This window comes from Saccostrea echinata, unplaced genomic scaffold (assembly GCF_033153115.1).
Source record: "Saccostrea echinata isolate AGI-Se365-2 ecotype Australia unplaced genomic scaffold, CSIRO_AGI_Sech_v1 ptg000054l, whole genome shotgun sequence".
NCBI classification, from domain to species: domain Eukaryota; kingdom Metazoa; phylum Mollusca; class Bivalvia; order Ostreida; family Ostreidae; genus Saccostrea; species Saccostrea echinata.
Genome location: NW_026889803.1, coordinates 66394888 through 66410055, shown reverse-complemented (window position 1 = coordinate 66410055; position 15168 = coordinate 66394888). Strand labels below are relative to the sequence as shown.

The following is a 15168-nucleotide window of genomic DNA, read 5'->3' as shown; positions in this document are numbered from 1 at the left end:
TAGAGTTTGTATGATTATGATTAACAATAACCCATCTACCAATAATTAAAATTTACGGTCCAGAACCCAACGTTAAGACCCCAGGATAGGACTTGGTGATATTTTTAATGAAAATACATTTATACCTTTCTAAACATTAAGCTCACAATGGTTATGCATGGTAACAGTGCACTTTGAGTGGTTTTGCTGATTCATACAGGCACATATATAGTATCGGAGGAGCTAGGGGTGTCACCATTTTTCAAACATAAACTTTTACAATGGACAATGTACATTGAAAGGTTGATTGACTCTTCGCAATCAAATTTGAATTAGAACTTTCAACTCACTCTTCGTAATATATACCAGGTATTTGTCACGAGCGACGAACAGATTTACTAAAAGCAAAATGGATAGTCTAATTTTAATTAGATTGTACCCATCATTTTATTGTAGCATATTAAAAGTACGGTAATTTGGTAATGAATTAATGAAATTCGAAATGTGAAAGTAAGTTGTAGCCCACCCCTATTCCTTCTCCAACGGAATAGGATTTTCGGGTTTGGACAATTCTCCTTTTTTCTGATAATGATACTACATGCCTGTATTAATCAGAAAAGAAATATTCTTTATTTTTGGAAATTTATCTAGGAAACCAGCTGCACGAAAATTATAATTATCTAATCTTTATGACATGACTATGAGTCTAGTTCTAGTTCCAGGTTCGGCCATAATGGTCATTGCCTGAGAAAATCATGATGTATTCAGGTCTTTATGGCTCGTACATAGATGGCTCTTCATTCTGAACAGGAAGTTTTGAAGCAAAGACTAGCCAACTTTTTCTGAAAAATTATAATGTGTTGTACTTAGATAAAGACTTATGAACATTTTTATATGTTGTTTTCTTTTAATTATATATTAACATAAACGATTTTTATTTCCCAGCACCCTTGAGAGCTTGCATGTGTTTTAAGACCTTTTTTTTTGGGGGGGGGGATGTGCGCGCACGCTCAATATACTGTGAAGCGCTTTGGGAGCACATGCGAGATGAATCCAAGGTGAGAAGTCTCGAACAAAATTTTCACATTCAAAACATACCATTGACTTTTCACCAAAAATTTGATCTGAATTTGTAAGCATAAAAATTTTCGACGCTAAATTGATTGTTAAATGGGTATAAATAATTTATATATTATACATAAACATATTCACATGAAATTTCTATCTTAAAGTTTACATTTTTATTTATTTATATTCCATGCTTCACAGAATATAAATCTTTATCCCAGTCATTTAAATGAATACTATTAAATTAAAATATTAACCAAATGGAATCTTGTTTATTTCATATTATGAGAGAAAACAAATAGTTTTGAACTTCATTTACATCACCTTTACACAAGATCTTAGTCGCTCGCGTGGCGCAGTGGTAAGAGTGTCTGCTCTAGAGTCGCGAAGTAAGGAGTTAATCCTTACGTCGCGGGTTCGAATCCCACTGTGGGACGTGGAGACCGGTCCTTCCGTTGAGACCGTATAAACCGAGGTCCCGTGTCGCAATAGGTGCTTGCACGAAAAAGATCCCCCACTGCTCAAAAGCCGTAAGTGCTGTTTATAGGACAAAATTTGAAGATCTCCACCGGCAAGTGGTAGTGTCTCCATATGAGTGAAAAAATTCTCAAGAGGGACGTTAAACAACATACAAACAAACAAACACAAGATCTTAACCATCATAAGGATTTTTTGTTCGAAATTATTTATTAGAAAGGAGAAAGTTATTTTAATTGCATTCAGGGTTATCGAAGTAATACCGTATTTTCAAACCCTTTTCTTTAAACGCATTCAAATTTTAACTTTTTTATTTGAGTAGTAATATATTGAAAACATTACAGCATTACCAGTATTACAACTGTAAGATTAATCTTCATGAATATTTACATACATACATCATTAGGCTAAAAAAAAATGTGTTTATTTCCGGTTATACCCGACTGACCTCCTACACATTTTTTATTTTTTTTTTAATTCTACCAATAACATATGGCTAGTGAGGAGAATATATAAGTCATTTGTTTTATTTAATGTCACTAATTTAAACATTTAAGGTCACTAATTTTAACTTTTAAGAAAACAATTAATTTTTTTACAAAAAATGTTTGTCAATTGCCAAACTTTTTTTTTAAAAAGAATGTTGAACCATATGGTTTGCTGATTTTTCTTTAGATATATTTGAATTAGAATTTAATTTTTAAAAAAAAAATTATATTCATATTGGTTTAATAATTTATGTAATTCATAGTTAAAGAAATGCACATATTTTTAGAGATATTCTTAAAATTTCAAACAAACAGTACTTTTATCGCCGACTAGATACACCAGATACACCATGTACAATTGTCAGGCGACCTAATTCAGGCATAACGCACATTAATTAATTCTTTAAACTCCAATTTACTTATCTATTTATTTGCTGAAAGACAAAACAGAGAATATAACCACTCACATAACATCGACGAAAACGATATGAAATATAGCAACCTGTCGAAAAGCCCGCGCTTATTGAAAATAGTTCGCTTACAATATGCATTCAGTAGCGTATGTGCACAAATTGTTATATCACGATTACCCTAATAAAGTAAATATCTAATTCCTCTTTCAATTTAATTCTCAAACAAAAATATTGATCAATTAACAATTCCGTAGATTGAGATGTAAAAAATATTTGTTTAAGTATCGTCTTTCAATGTGACTATTTTGTTTATCGGAAGCGTCTGCTTTGACGCTGTTAGGCTATTTGTTTACTTTTCTGAACATGTGCTATTTATAGTAAGGCAGTCGATCACGATGCCTACAGCCAGGACTTTGCTTTCAGCAAAGCCCGGCTAAAAACGGAAAATGATCAAATATCGAAGTATCGATTATCGAAGGGTGCGCAACCCCTCCCCCCCCCCCCTTTCAATCCGCAAATGACTTTACATTCCAAAGTATTATTGTTCAATATGTGCCACCCTCACAACATCAAGGGACCTAAATCCACCCGTGGGTCCGATCCACGTCCACGATTGGACTCAGGACCCCTGACGTTTTAAGGAAACCAGTCTCTTTTCGTCACATTTATGCACAGGCACTTAGTATCGTTTTCTAAAAAAAAGGGGGAAGGGGTAAAAATAATTAACAATAAAAGGAAAGTTGTCAAAACTCGAAAATCCTTTTTCGTGGGGGAGGTGGGTGGGTGTATGGGTAGGGGAGGGTGCATGGAGTTATGGTTCCAACAATTTGTTTTTAGACTAATACTACAAAAATAAGGGGGGGGCGGCCTATCGATGAACATTTTCATATATGCTAAATCTTTGTTTGAAAAAAAAGCTATTTAGCATATTCCTGACTTCCTGATATTTCTTTAGTTGGGGGTAAGTGGGAAGGAGGGAGGGGGTAAGAAATATTATAAGGGATGAGAGATTCTATCGGTATACCAGTATATCATGATTTTTTAATTGCGCAATACGTATCATGATACGGAGACTAAAATACCAGGACTTAGAACGTTACTATAAATTTCATAAATAATTTTTTGTTCAGACTTTAGAATTACTGTAATTGTTAAAAAATGATTTAAAACAGTAAAACAACGGCTTAATTCCTGGCATCCAAATAAAAGAAAATCATATGTATAAAAGAAGGTGGATAAATAGGAACTGTATACATGTATTTGATATTTGTCATTGTCAGTAGCATTTCTTGTGTATTCATATTTTTTTGTATTTCATGCATAATCTCAAAATTTATATTTAAGCCTTCCAGCTACAGTGTGTCTGTGTATGTATGTTTGTCTATATGTTTAAAGTCAATTTAAAAAAAAAATGAAGAAAGTTTTCACAATATATTTGTTAGAAAATTTAACGAAATTCATTTGTAATCATAGTAGAAATATCATGATATTATCGTATTATTATGTTTGTTAAAAAAAAAAAAATCATCATATATATCACGATACAAAATTTTTGGCGATACCCATCCCTAAAATATATAGTGGATAGATATGAAATCTAGTTGTTGCGTGATGCCAAATATATAAATTTCATATGTTCAAAACTTTCAGACACCTTCTTGCCATGAAGTTTTTATGAACAATTTCTGTTATAAAAATATATGTTTTGTGTATTTGTGTGTGTTTTGTCTATCAAGCTGTTTTTTTTTTTGTATTATTTCATTTTCAGCTCTAGAAAACTCTTTATCACCGTTGACATATGTTCCCGTGCGGCTGGTCAAAGTAGATTAAAGGGGTTAAAACCGTTAAATCAAGTTTTCTTAGAGAGAAATACAATCATATCTAGAGAAATGCACATTTTCCAGCTAGATGGCAGCACCTACAATTAAATTGGTTCCCATTTTTACTGGGAACGCTGGGGATTTAGAGTACCAGTTTACCGAAGTATCCAAGATGGTGGGTATTTGTTGTAAACACTTTATTTGTGTGAAATTTCGACGATTGAATGGAAAGAGATAAGAATTTAAGTCAAGATGAATGTACTAAAAATCTGAGTCCCCATTTTCTTTCAAATATAAAAAAATTAGCTAATTTATTAGAGAGAATCACACGAATGAGACTAGTGTACTTGTTACCAAAGGCAAAGCATGCCATGGGCTTAGAGATGCCGATGAACTCTCAAAAATGTGGGTTTGTTAAACAGTTGTAAGTTAAGCAGAGTAGTTGGGAAATTTCTTGGGATGTCGTTTTATATGAGGAATATAAGTCACTTGAAGATTGATGTGCATTACCGTAAGATCAAAAATTGAAAAAATGAGGTTTAGTAAATATTGTTGTGATCAGGTGATATGATTTGTTTAGCTTTATTGAAAAAAATATTGTGTACAATGAGGTTGTCATACTCGCATATATTAAGTTAAGCCCAATGTTTATTTTAAGGTACAAGCTAAACTATTAATTTTAAGCTGAATTCCTATTGCTTTGGTTGGATACTGATGAGGTAGCAGTCAGTGCTCGTTAATCTGTTTTTGATTGAAACATATATAACTGACATCATTCAAATCTTAAACTTCAAAGCTGTTTCACATTTCTTTATTTTGTATTGTAAAATGGTTAAATACTCTAATCTACAGTCAAAACTCGTTATCTCGAACTCAATGGGACCAAGAAAATACTTCGAGATATCAGGGACCTATATACTAATGGGATAGGCAACTCTCGCAAGTCTCACAATACCTTGTAAGTTGCGGGATTTTGTAAGTCAATTTTAATTAAATATATCTCTTTTGCTATCAAATATTTCAGAATAAAATCTTAATTTATCTATCAAAAAATTATTCAAGATTTATTATTAACACTGTTTTTACTCCTAATCTTGGAAGTAATTACGTTTATTTAAAAATCAGTGCGTGCCCCTGATCGGCCGTATTTCCGAGAAATCGCCGATTTTAGTGGTTGTTTACTTAATATCTAAATTATTTTATGATATGTGCTTTAAAATTTACTAAATATCCATTCCGATACACAAAAAGAACAGATTACATTAATCAGAAAACAAGCTTTTTACTGGGAAAAAAAGTAGTTCGAAAAACTTGCAGTTTTGTGTGTGCCGTTTTGGGTAAATAAACATGGCGCTGAAGGAGTTGCCTATCCCGTTAGTATATAAGTCCCAGATATCCAAGAGTTCGAGATATTGAGGGTAAAATTTTTAAAGAAAAAGGGTTTGGGACTTTCAAATCACTTCGACATATCCATGGTATTCGAGACATCCATGTTCGAGATATTGAAGTTAAGCTGTATATACTCTTATTTTTGCAAAAGAGGTTTTCCTCAAAACGTTGGAAATGTTGCGCATTGTTTTTATCGTGCACCAAATATAAGGAAATGGAACTTTATCTTTTTAGTAAATGAGTTTGATAGGTTAAAACAACAGCCTTTATGTTTTTTGATTAATAACATGAGAGTCTTATGACCTTTAAAACAGAGGTCTCATGCTGGCATTTAGTTAAAAAGTATAAACATTTGACGTAACTGTTTAACAAAAATAAGCCTATATATAAGAAATGTGGTAATATCCATTACACTACTGCTAATAATTCTGTGTAAAATTCTGTGGTAACCATGGTAACAGGTTGTTAAATCATGATTCGATCTTCAGCAGCAGTGGATAAAAAAGGAAACCAGCATAATCAAGTGTTTGACATTTCATTAATTGAACAGTTACAAAAACTATTAATCATTCTATCCAAGTTTAACCAACTTGCAAGATAAACATCATAGAAAAATGCTGAATGGAAGAATTTAAAGTATCAGATTTTTTAATTCAATAGAGGACCTATGGTGCAAATTCTGTTCATGATTTAAAAGTTCTGATTTTTAAAAATATACATGTATTTTTAAATCCATCTTTTTTTCTTCTTAAAGGATGTATTCTTGATGATTAGAAGGAAAAAGACAACCATCTTTACAGATGCAAAGGAGTCCACCCCAGTCAGTGATGTGAAAAAAATTGTGGAGGGTATCCTTAAGATTAGACCAGAAGATCAAAAGTTGTTCAAAGATGATCAGGTAGAACCCCCCCCCCCCCCCAAATATGATTCGTAGGTCTGCAGTTTCAGTTGTTTTAAATATGGGATATTCAGTACTGTTTTATTGTTTAAAAGAAAGTTCTTAAAATAAGGCTTCGTAATATTGAAATTATGGTTCTTGGGCCAATGCACATCTGTTTTCAATAAAATAAAAAGTTGGTAATGCAGAGACCAATCTAGGGGAAAAAAATTCCACCCTCATTTTCTCATAGTTTTGCACTTGATTGTTGTTTGTGGTATTCAGTTTTTATTAACATGCACAACAACATGGGCACTTTGTTAAAAAAAAAAAGAAAGATGTGCATACCATATTTGGCTGAATATAATACGCATTTGTGTAAATACGCATCCCCAGTTTTGGCTTGAAAATTAAGGAAAAAACGCAGTTCGGTTGTATTATATGCTGTCAAAAAATTGACCAAGCAGTAATGTTGTCTTTTTTACATCGCGGTAATTTTAACTTAAAATCTTTGTGGAAATAATGTATTGAAATTATAAGCACCGTAACTTTTCATACTTTGTACGGACTTTGTTTTTTGAGCTTACGATACTCCTTATTGAAAGCATGGCGGTATTATTCATAGAAATAATTTTGCATTATAAATCATTTTTAAGCTAACAGCAATTTGGTAATTTTGTGAGATGTTTAATAACTCTACAGAATGACTCCAGTATAATTATAAAGGAAGAATTTTCATTGTTATTTTACAGAAAATTCTTGGGGGGGGGGGGGGGGAATGCCTCCCATATCTAATTTATCACTGATAAAAAGGTTAAAAAAAAAGTTATGTCTGTATCTGTTTTTTAAGAAAATTGGCCCGAAAACCGAAATATTAATTTTACTTAGCCTATATCATGTAAAAGTCAATTACTTTGTTGCTAACTATGGAAATTTATTGGGTTGGGCAAGTCTACAGAACATAAGGTATAGCAAAATCAAGTCTGCTATATACTTGATCAACTCACTATACTTCCTTGGGTGGTTAATAACAAACCATTTAATAATTTTGCAAAGGATTAAACACGGTTTTTACGGTATATGTATTACTCCATATCATAAAAGAATAGACAATCGCCATGATGAACAAGTATGATAATGATATGGTATACTGGTTGATATCTTCCATGTGATAATGATATGGTATACTGTTTGATATCTTCCATGTGATAATGATGTGTGGTATACTGTGTGATCAGATCTCTTCCATGTGATGGTATACTGGTTGATATCTTCCATGTGATAATGATATGGTATACTGTTTGATATCTTCCATGTGATAATGATGTGTGGTATACTGGTTGATATCTTCTATGTGATAATGATGTATGGTATACTGGTTGATATCTTCCATGTGATAATGATATGGTATACTGGTTGATATCTTCTATGTGATAATGATGTATGGTATACTGGTTGATATCTTCCATGTGATTATGATATGGTATACTGGTTGATATCTTCCATGTGATAATGTGGTATACTCACTATACTGTGTGATCAGATTTCTTCCATGTGATAATGATATGGTATACTGGTTGATATCTTCTTTCCCTATTTTTAGCCACTAGATGACAACAAAACACTAGGAGATTACGGATTTACATTTGCTACAGCCAGAGCACAGGCACCAGCCACTATTGGACTGGCATGTAAACAAGACGGTAAGTGAGTTGTGATCAGTAGCCACTATTGAACTAGCATCTATACATGACTGAGTAGTGATCAGTAGCCACTATTGGACTGGCGTCTAAACATGACTGAGTAATGATCAGTAGCCACTATTGAACTAGCATCTAAACATGACTGAGTAGTGATCAGTAGCCACTATTGAACTAGCGTCTAAACATGACTGAGTAATGATCAGTAGCCACTATTGAACTAGCGTCTAAACATGACTGAGTAGTGATCAGTAGCCACTATTGAACTAGCGTCTAAACATGACTGAGTAGTGATCAGTAGCCACTATTGAACTAGCGTCTAAACATGACTGAGTAGTGATCAGTAGCGACTATTGAACTAGCGTCTAAACATGACTGAGTAATGATCAGTAGCCACTATTGAACTAGCGTCTAAACATGACTGAGTAATGATCAGTAGCCACTATTGAACTAGCGTCTAAACATGACTGAGTAATGATCAGTAGCCACTATTGAACTGGCATCTAAACATGACTGAGTAATGATCAGTAGCCACTATTGAACTAGTGTCTAAACATGACTGAGTAGTGATCAGTAGCCACTATTGAACTGGCGGCTAAACATGACTGAGTAATGATCAGTAACCACTATTGAACTAGCGTCTAAACATGACTGAGTAGTGATCAGTAGCGACTATTGAACTAGCATCTAAACATGACTGAGTAATGATCAGTAGCCACTATTGGACTGGCGTCTAAACATGACTGAGTAATGATCAGTAGCCACTATTGGACTGGTGTGTAAACAAGATGGTAAATGAGTAGTGATCAGTAGCCACTATTGAATTGACTTGTAAACAAGACTGTGAGTATTGATCAGTAGCCACTTATGGACTGGGTTGTTAGCAAGACGGTGAGTGGGTAGTAATGTTCTCAGTTCAGTGTATTACATGAAAGTAGAGTGACTCAATCTGATTAAAATCAGATCCTTTGATCCGCTCACATAGATCGCTACACAAGGATTTGAAGAAACCCCATTTAGGGTCATCTCCTGGTGACCTTTCAATTATCCAATCAAATGTTTGCTTCCGAGAATTCAAAAGTATCTTGGAATTCAGTTTCAGAAGAGAAAATCCTGATGATACATGAATTGAAAATCATGAACTGGTTTCCATAGACTGTCAAAAGAATGACCACAGTCTTTTCTGTACAGAAATATATTTAGTATTTGCTTTTGCCTTGTTTTTTAGCTCTTTGTTTTGTATGAAATGATAAGATCTTCTCCACAGCTACTTTCACTTCTACATTCTTTTTCCCGAATGTCGCTTAAGTACGATCTCTCTGATTAGTCAAAATTTTAACGAATATTTTTATTAGAAAGGTCACCAGGAGATGACCCTAAATGGAGTTTCCTCAGATCCTATCTATGTGAGCAGATCAAAGGATCTGATTTTAATAAGATTGTAGAGTGACTTTACCATGCATGGGACACCCTGGTACTTGACAAGTTTTACCGATATCACTACCGACCAAATATTATGAAAATGGAACTAAACATGTATAATGTGATTAAAATATGAATTTGTGACACAATTTTATGCTATTTTTGAGAAAATATTATTAAAAAAAGATTTTTTTGGAATGAACCAGAATTTACCATGGATTGGACAGTATTCACCAACATATATTGAACAGGAAAAATGTCCTATCTTTATAGCGGTGGCCTTTAAAATACTTAAAATGCATATAAATTAGTGACATAAAAATATTGTTATGCTTAATTTAAAAATTAACACTCTATTTTAATTTGATTGACCATATAGATCCACAAATATGGAGAGATGTTAGTTGCATCACATCGCCTAAGATAAGCTATACATAGCTGCAGAACTGTAGCTCTCTGCTTGAGAAAATTTGGACAGACAAAGCAGAGAGCTACAGATCCTAGCATTATAAAAACCTTCGATTTACGCTGCCGCTTTTTTGTCGCTCACTTCGGGTATTATTTCTTGTATTTTATGCTTTCCCCCACTTTAAAAATAATATCCGATAATTAACCATATATTTTACTCCTATTCCTGATATTTTATTTACCTTTCAACGGTTCCAGACGGCTTTATGTGGTTTTGGAATATCAGTTTCAAAAAATGCATTCCGACGTCGACGTTGGTGTCATCCTGAAATAAAACACCCGAATTTATTTATCTCATTTCTTTTTTACATACATATTGTATTCTTTGTAGACAATATCTACATGATATTTGAATCTCCTGAATTTTTTACTTACATTTTCTTGGCAAGTATATGTTTTTTGAAAGACTTTTTTTTCGCACGACCCCCAACATGGACGTCGGAATGGGAATTTTTTAAACCGACATTCCAAAACCATTAAGGTCTGTTTGAGACCGTTGAAAGGTAACTAAGGTATCAAGAATAGGAGTAAAATATATGGTTAATTATCGTATACTGTTTTTAAAGCGGGGGAAAGCATAAAATACAAGAAATAATATCCGAAGCGAGCGACAAAAAAGCGGCGGCGTAAATCGAAGGTTTTTACAACGCTTGGATCTGTTGCTCTCTGCTTTGTCTGTCTGAATTTTCTCAAGCAGAGAGCTACAGTTCTGCAGCTAGGCTTTACAATGCCTTGTAATATGGCAGCTAGTCCCTTGGTTTCAGGGGATCATACAGTTGTAGATCATATAGTTTGAAGAAATAAAGAGAGCCCACTTTTAGTTGTCATATATCAATAATTTGTATTTTCACTGAATTCGTTTGTTTATATTTTTATGCCCCCAGATCGAAAGATCCTGGGGGTATATTGTTTTGTCCTGTTTGTTTGTCTGTTTGTCTGTCTGTCTGTTGTCAACTTTAACATTGCCCATAACTTTTGATTGGTTGGAGCTATGACTTTCATATTTCACATGTGTATTCCTTGTGACAAGACCTTTCTTTGGGTACCATCATATTTGACCTTTTGACCTTGACCTTGGAGTTTGACCCACTTTTGCAAAATTTTATGAGACTCTAACCTTGGCCATAACTTCTGAACAGTTGGTGCTTGGGGTTTCAAACTTCACATGTGTATGCTATGTGACAAGGCCTTCCTTTGGATACCAACAACTTTGACCTTTTGACCTTGACCTTGGAGTTTGACCTATTTTTGAAAAAACTTTAACCTTGTTCATAACTTTTGAACAGTTGGTGCTTGGGGTTTCAAACTTCACGTGTATTCCTTGTGACAAGACCTTTCTGTGGATATCAATTTCTTTGACCCTTTGACCTTGACATAGGAGTTTGACCTAATTTTGAAAAACTTTAACCTTGGCCATAACTTTTGAATGGTTTGAGCTAGGGCTTTCATACTTCCCATATGTAATCCTTGTGACAAGACCTTTTTTGGATACCAACCACTTTGACCTTTTAACCTTGACCTAGGAGTTTGACCCACTTTTGAAAAACTTTAACCTTGACCATAACTTTTGAATGGTTGATGCTAGGGCTTTCATACTTCACATATGTAATCCTTGTGACATCACCTTCCTTTGGATACCAACAAATTTGACCCTTTGACCTTGACATAGGAGTTTGACCTACTTTCAAAAAACTTTAACTTGGCCATAACTTTTGAATGGTTGGTGCTAGGGCTTTCATACTTCACATATGTAATCCTTGTGACAAGACCTTCCTTTGGATACCAACCACTCTGACCCTTTAACCTTGACATAGGAGTTTGACCTACTTTTAAAAAACTTTAACCTTGGTCATAACTTTTGAAAGGTTGATGCTAGGGCTTTCATACTTCACATATGTAATCCTTGTGACAAGACCTTCCTTTGGATACTAACCACTTTGACCTTGACCTTGACGTTTTACTTACTTTTAAAAAACTTTAACCTTCGCCATAACTTTTGAACAGTTGCAGCTAGGTCTTTCAAATTTCACAGGTATATTCCTCGAGACAAGACCTTTCTTTGGGTACCAACATTTTTTATCTTTTGGCCTGGATTTTGACTTGCATTTGAGAAACTTTAACCTTCGCCATAAACTCTCATACGGGGGCATCTGTGTTTCACAAACACTTCTTGTTTTTCTATATAGCCGTATTTTTAGAGATTTTGTATCTTTATATTTTCTTTTGATGTATTGAAGATGGTGAATTTGAGCAGTTAGAGATCACGCCCCTATCCAGTCCCCCCGAACTACCAGATGTGATGAAGCAACAAGACTCCACATCAGCACATGCACAAGAACAAACGGCGTCTTAATCTTATTTGTAGTTAACTTATTTCTTCTTCAAGTGGTTCATTAGTAAGTTTATATAATTGTTCAGACTGAAGCCAATGGTACAATGTCTTATCCTTGTGACCAGTGTCCTGCATATTGTGTCTATTGAAGCTTTAAGAAATAGTTTTTGTTCCATGTGCTATTTAATATAAAGCAGCAATGCATTATGTAATGGAAGCATTTACTCTCTAAAGTAGTGGATCATTTTTGCTGGAATTTAATAACAGTTTGTACCATCTTCAATTACCCCTGCGTGTTACATAACAAAAACAATACTATGTACAACTTATTTCAAGTTTGAAAATTGTTTCAGTGTTAAGAAAGTTACATTCTTGTTTTTAAATAATTAAAAAAAAAAGTATCAGATGGTGTTCACTGTTTTGCTTCACAAAGTACACTTCTACTGCATACAACTGTTTACTAAGTCCAACAATTCTGAAAGAACTACAGACACCTGTATTAAAATGTTGTAAATGAACAGTCAAACCTGAATTTAAGAATTTTGAAAGCTTTACAGTGAAACCTATATGAAGAATTATGAAAGATGTTGTAGTGAATTCTGAGAGATATACAGTCAAACCTGTATAAAAAATTCTGAGAGATGTGCAGTCAAACCTGTATTAAAACTTTACACAGCTATACTGGTTATGTTTAGTTATGATTTTCAGTATTATCTAGATACCTTTAATTTAGATATATAACATCATAAAGTTCACTTTTCCCTGCAATATTGGCATATTTTGTATAAATTGCTCATTCTAAAGCAATTTTCTTCCAGAAAATATTAAGTGCAGGCTGGAACAAACATATTTCATCAAAGATATATCTATCAATCACTAATTACATACAGAAAAATTTTGCTTGTTCAAGCACCCCTTCTGTTTCCCATAGGAAGAACATCAAGAAAAATGCATATACATTTTGATTAGATTGCAAAAATAGCATCATTTCTGATGTCATATTACCGATATACTAAGTGAGTGCATATATTAGAAAAATGAATGGAAGACGTGTCTAATGTAAACTTACAAAATTGGAAAACAATCTACCCTGAATCTCTGTGGAACATACTAATTTATCGGTGCCAAAATTGACTTATCGTATATAGCCCTTTTATAAAGGTCACATATTGCAGGTATTGTATGATACAATTTATTTTGCTCCATTAATTTATTGAAATGGCAAGAAATATGTGTATGTACAGTTTACTTAATTTAGACCTCTGCTGGAAACAGATTTTCGTGTGACAAAGAAATATTTCCTCCAAAATAAGCAGGATCAAGTACATGTATATCTAAAATCATATATCAATATGCATAAATTTTTGAAAAAAAAAACAGGTTTGACTTTGCAATCCATACTTTAATAATACAGCTAAGTGTCTGTATCACAATGCAATCATCCTTGTAACCTAGTCCTGTCCATGAAAGCGATTTTTAGCTCTACTGGTCAGAGACCAGAAGAGCTTATGCGATACCAATGTGTGTGTCTGTCCGTCTGTAAACAATTTTTCAAAATTCAAAACGCTACTCCAATATTCCAATATAACTTGGCACACAAGTAGACTAAACTAAGATACATAATTCTGTATATCAATTTTTGATTTCGATGAACAATGTTGCCATGGTTACTAATCATAGAAATTTCTGTGAAATACTTTCAAATTCCACTCCTCCTACAGTTTTGATCTGATTTCAATATAACTTGGCACACAAGTAGACTGCACTAAGATACATAATTCTGTTTATCGGTTGAATTGGCGTTGCCATGGTTACTAAAAATAGAATTTTCTGTGAAATACTTTGAAAACGCTACTCCTCCTACAGTTTTGATCTGATTTTAATATTACGTGGTACATAAGTAGACTACACTAAGATACATAATTCTGTATATTAATTTTTAATTTCGGAGAATGGTGGTGCCATGGTTACAAAAAATAGAAATTTCTGTGAAATACTTTCAAAACACTACTCCTATTTCAGTAAAATTCTCTCAAAAGGCTTCGCCTACAATTTTAGTCCGATTGCCACAAAAAGAGCCTAAACCAAGGATCATTATTCTATTTATTGCTGTTACAAAGTTTCGAGTCCAAATGATACTTTTCTCTTCCTGTGTTATAAGTACAAACCAGTAGAGCTACAGTCTCGTCAGAAACTTCTGGTTTAAGCCCCGCCATGAATATGGCCAGGGCATATAAAGTTTGTCATGTCTGTCTTCCATCTCTCCATCCTTTCATCCGTCTGTCCTTCCGTTGCGCTTTGCGTTTAATCAGCTCAAAACTCAGTTTCAAAGAAACTATTGAAGATATTTTTATCAAACTTCATTAGCTCATACATACTGATGTAAGCTTTTCAACTGCATCACCATTTTTTTTTTTTACCTTTAAGTTTCTTTTGACCTTGACCTCGCTTTTCATATACCGGGTATTAGTCTTTAGCTCGGTTTCAAAAAAAAAAACATTCAAGATATTTTTATCAAACTCAATTTGCTGATACGTATTAAAGAGAGCTATTCAACTGCATCAAAAACTGTCGACCTCGACCTCTCCCGTGATCTTGACCTCACTTTTCATAAATTTGCATTTTGCTTAGTTTTAAAGAAATCGTTTAGGATATTTTTATGTAAGCTTATGCACTTATACATAATATGGTGAGAATTTATTATCTATATCCAATTTTTTAGATTTCAATTTCAA

At 33.6% G+C, this 15168-nt stretch overlaps 1 protein-coding gene across 1 annotated transcript; it reads left to right on the top strand.

The window, feature by feature from the left end:
- The first annotated feature begins 4316 nt into the window (after positions 1–4316).
- LOC133172667 (elongin-B-like) lies at positions 4317–12837 on the top strand. Its single transcript, XM_061307613.1, has 4 exons — positions 4317–4420; positions 6389–6532; positions 8115–8214; positions 12339–12837. Exons 1-4 carry the CDS (start codon positions 4334–4336, stop codon positions 12452–12454), a joined length of 447 nt encoding a protein of 148 aa, XP_061163597.1. The 5' UTR covers positions 4317–4333; the 3' UTR covers positions 12455–12837.
- The last annotated feature ends 2331 nt before the right edge of the window (positions 12838–15168 follow it).

Bases quoted from the DNA above. Each gene is read 5' to 3' on its own strand.
- LOC133172667 (XM_061307613.1), top strand. From the start codon at position 4,334: ATGGCAGCACCTACAATTAAATTGGTTCCCATTTTTACTGGGAACGCT. The intron at 4,421-6,388 runs GTGGGTATTTGT...TTCTTCTTAAAG, and splicing joins TTACCGAAGTATCCAAGATG to GATGTATTCTTGATGATTAG. The intron at 8,215-12,338 runs GTAAGTGAGTTG...GATGTATTGAAG, and splicing joins ACTGGCATGTAAACAAGACG to ATGGTGAATTTGAGCAGTTA.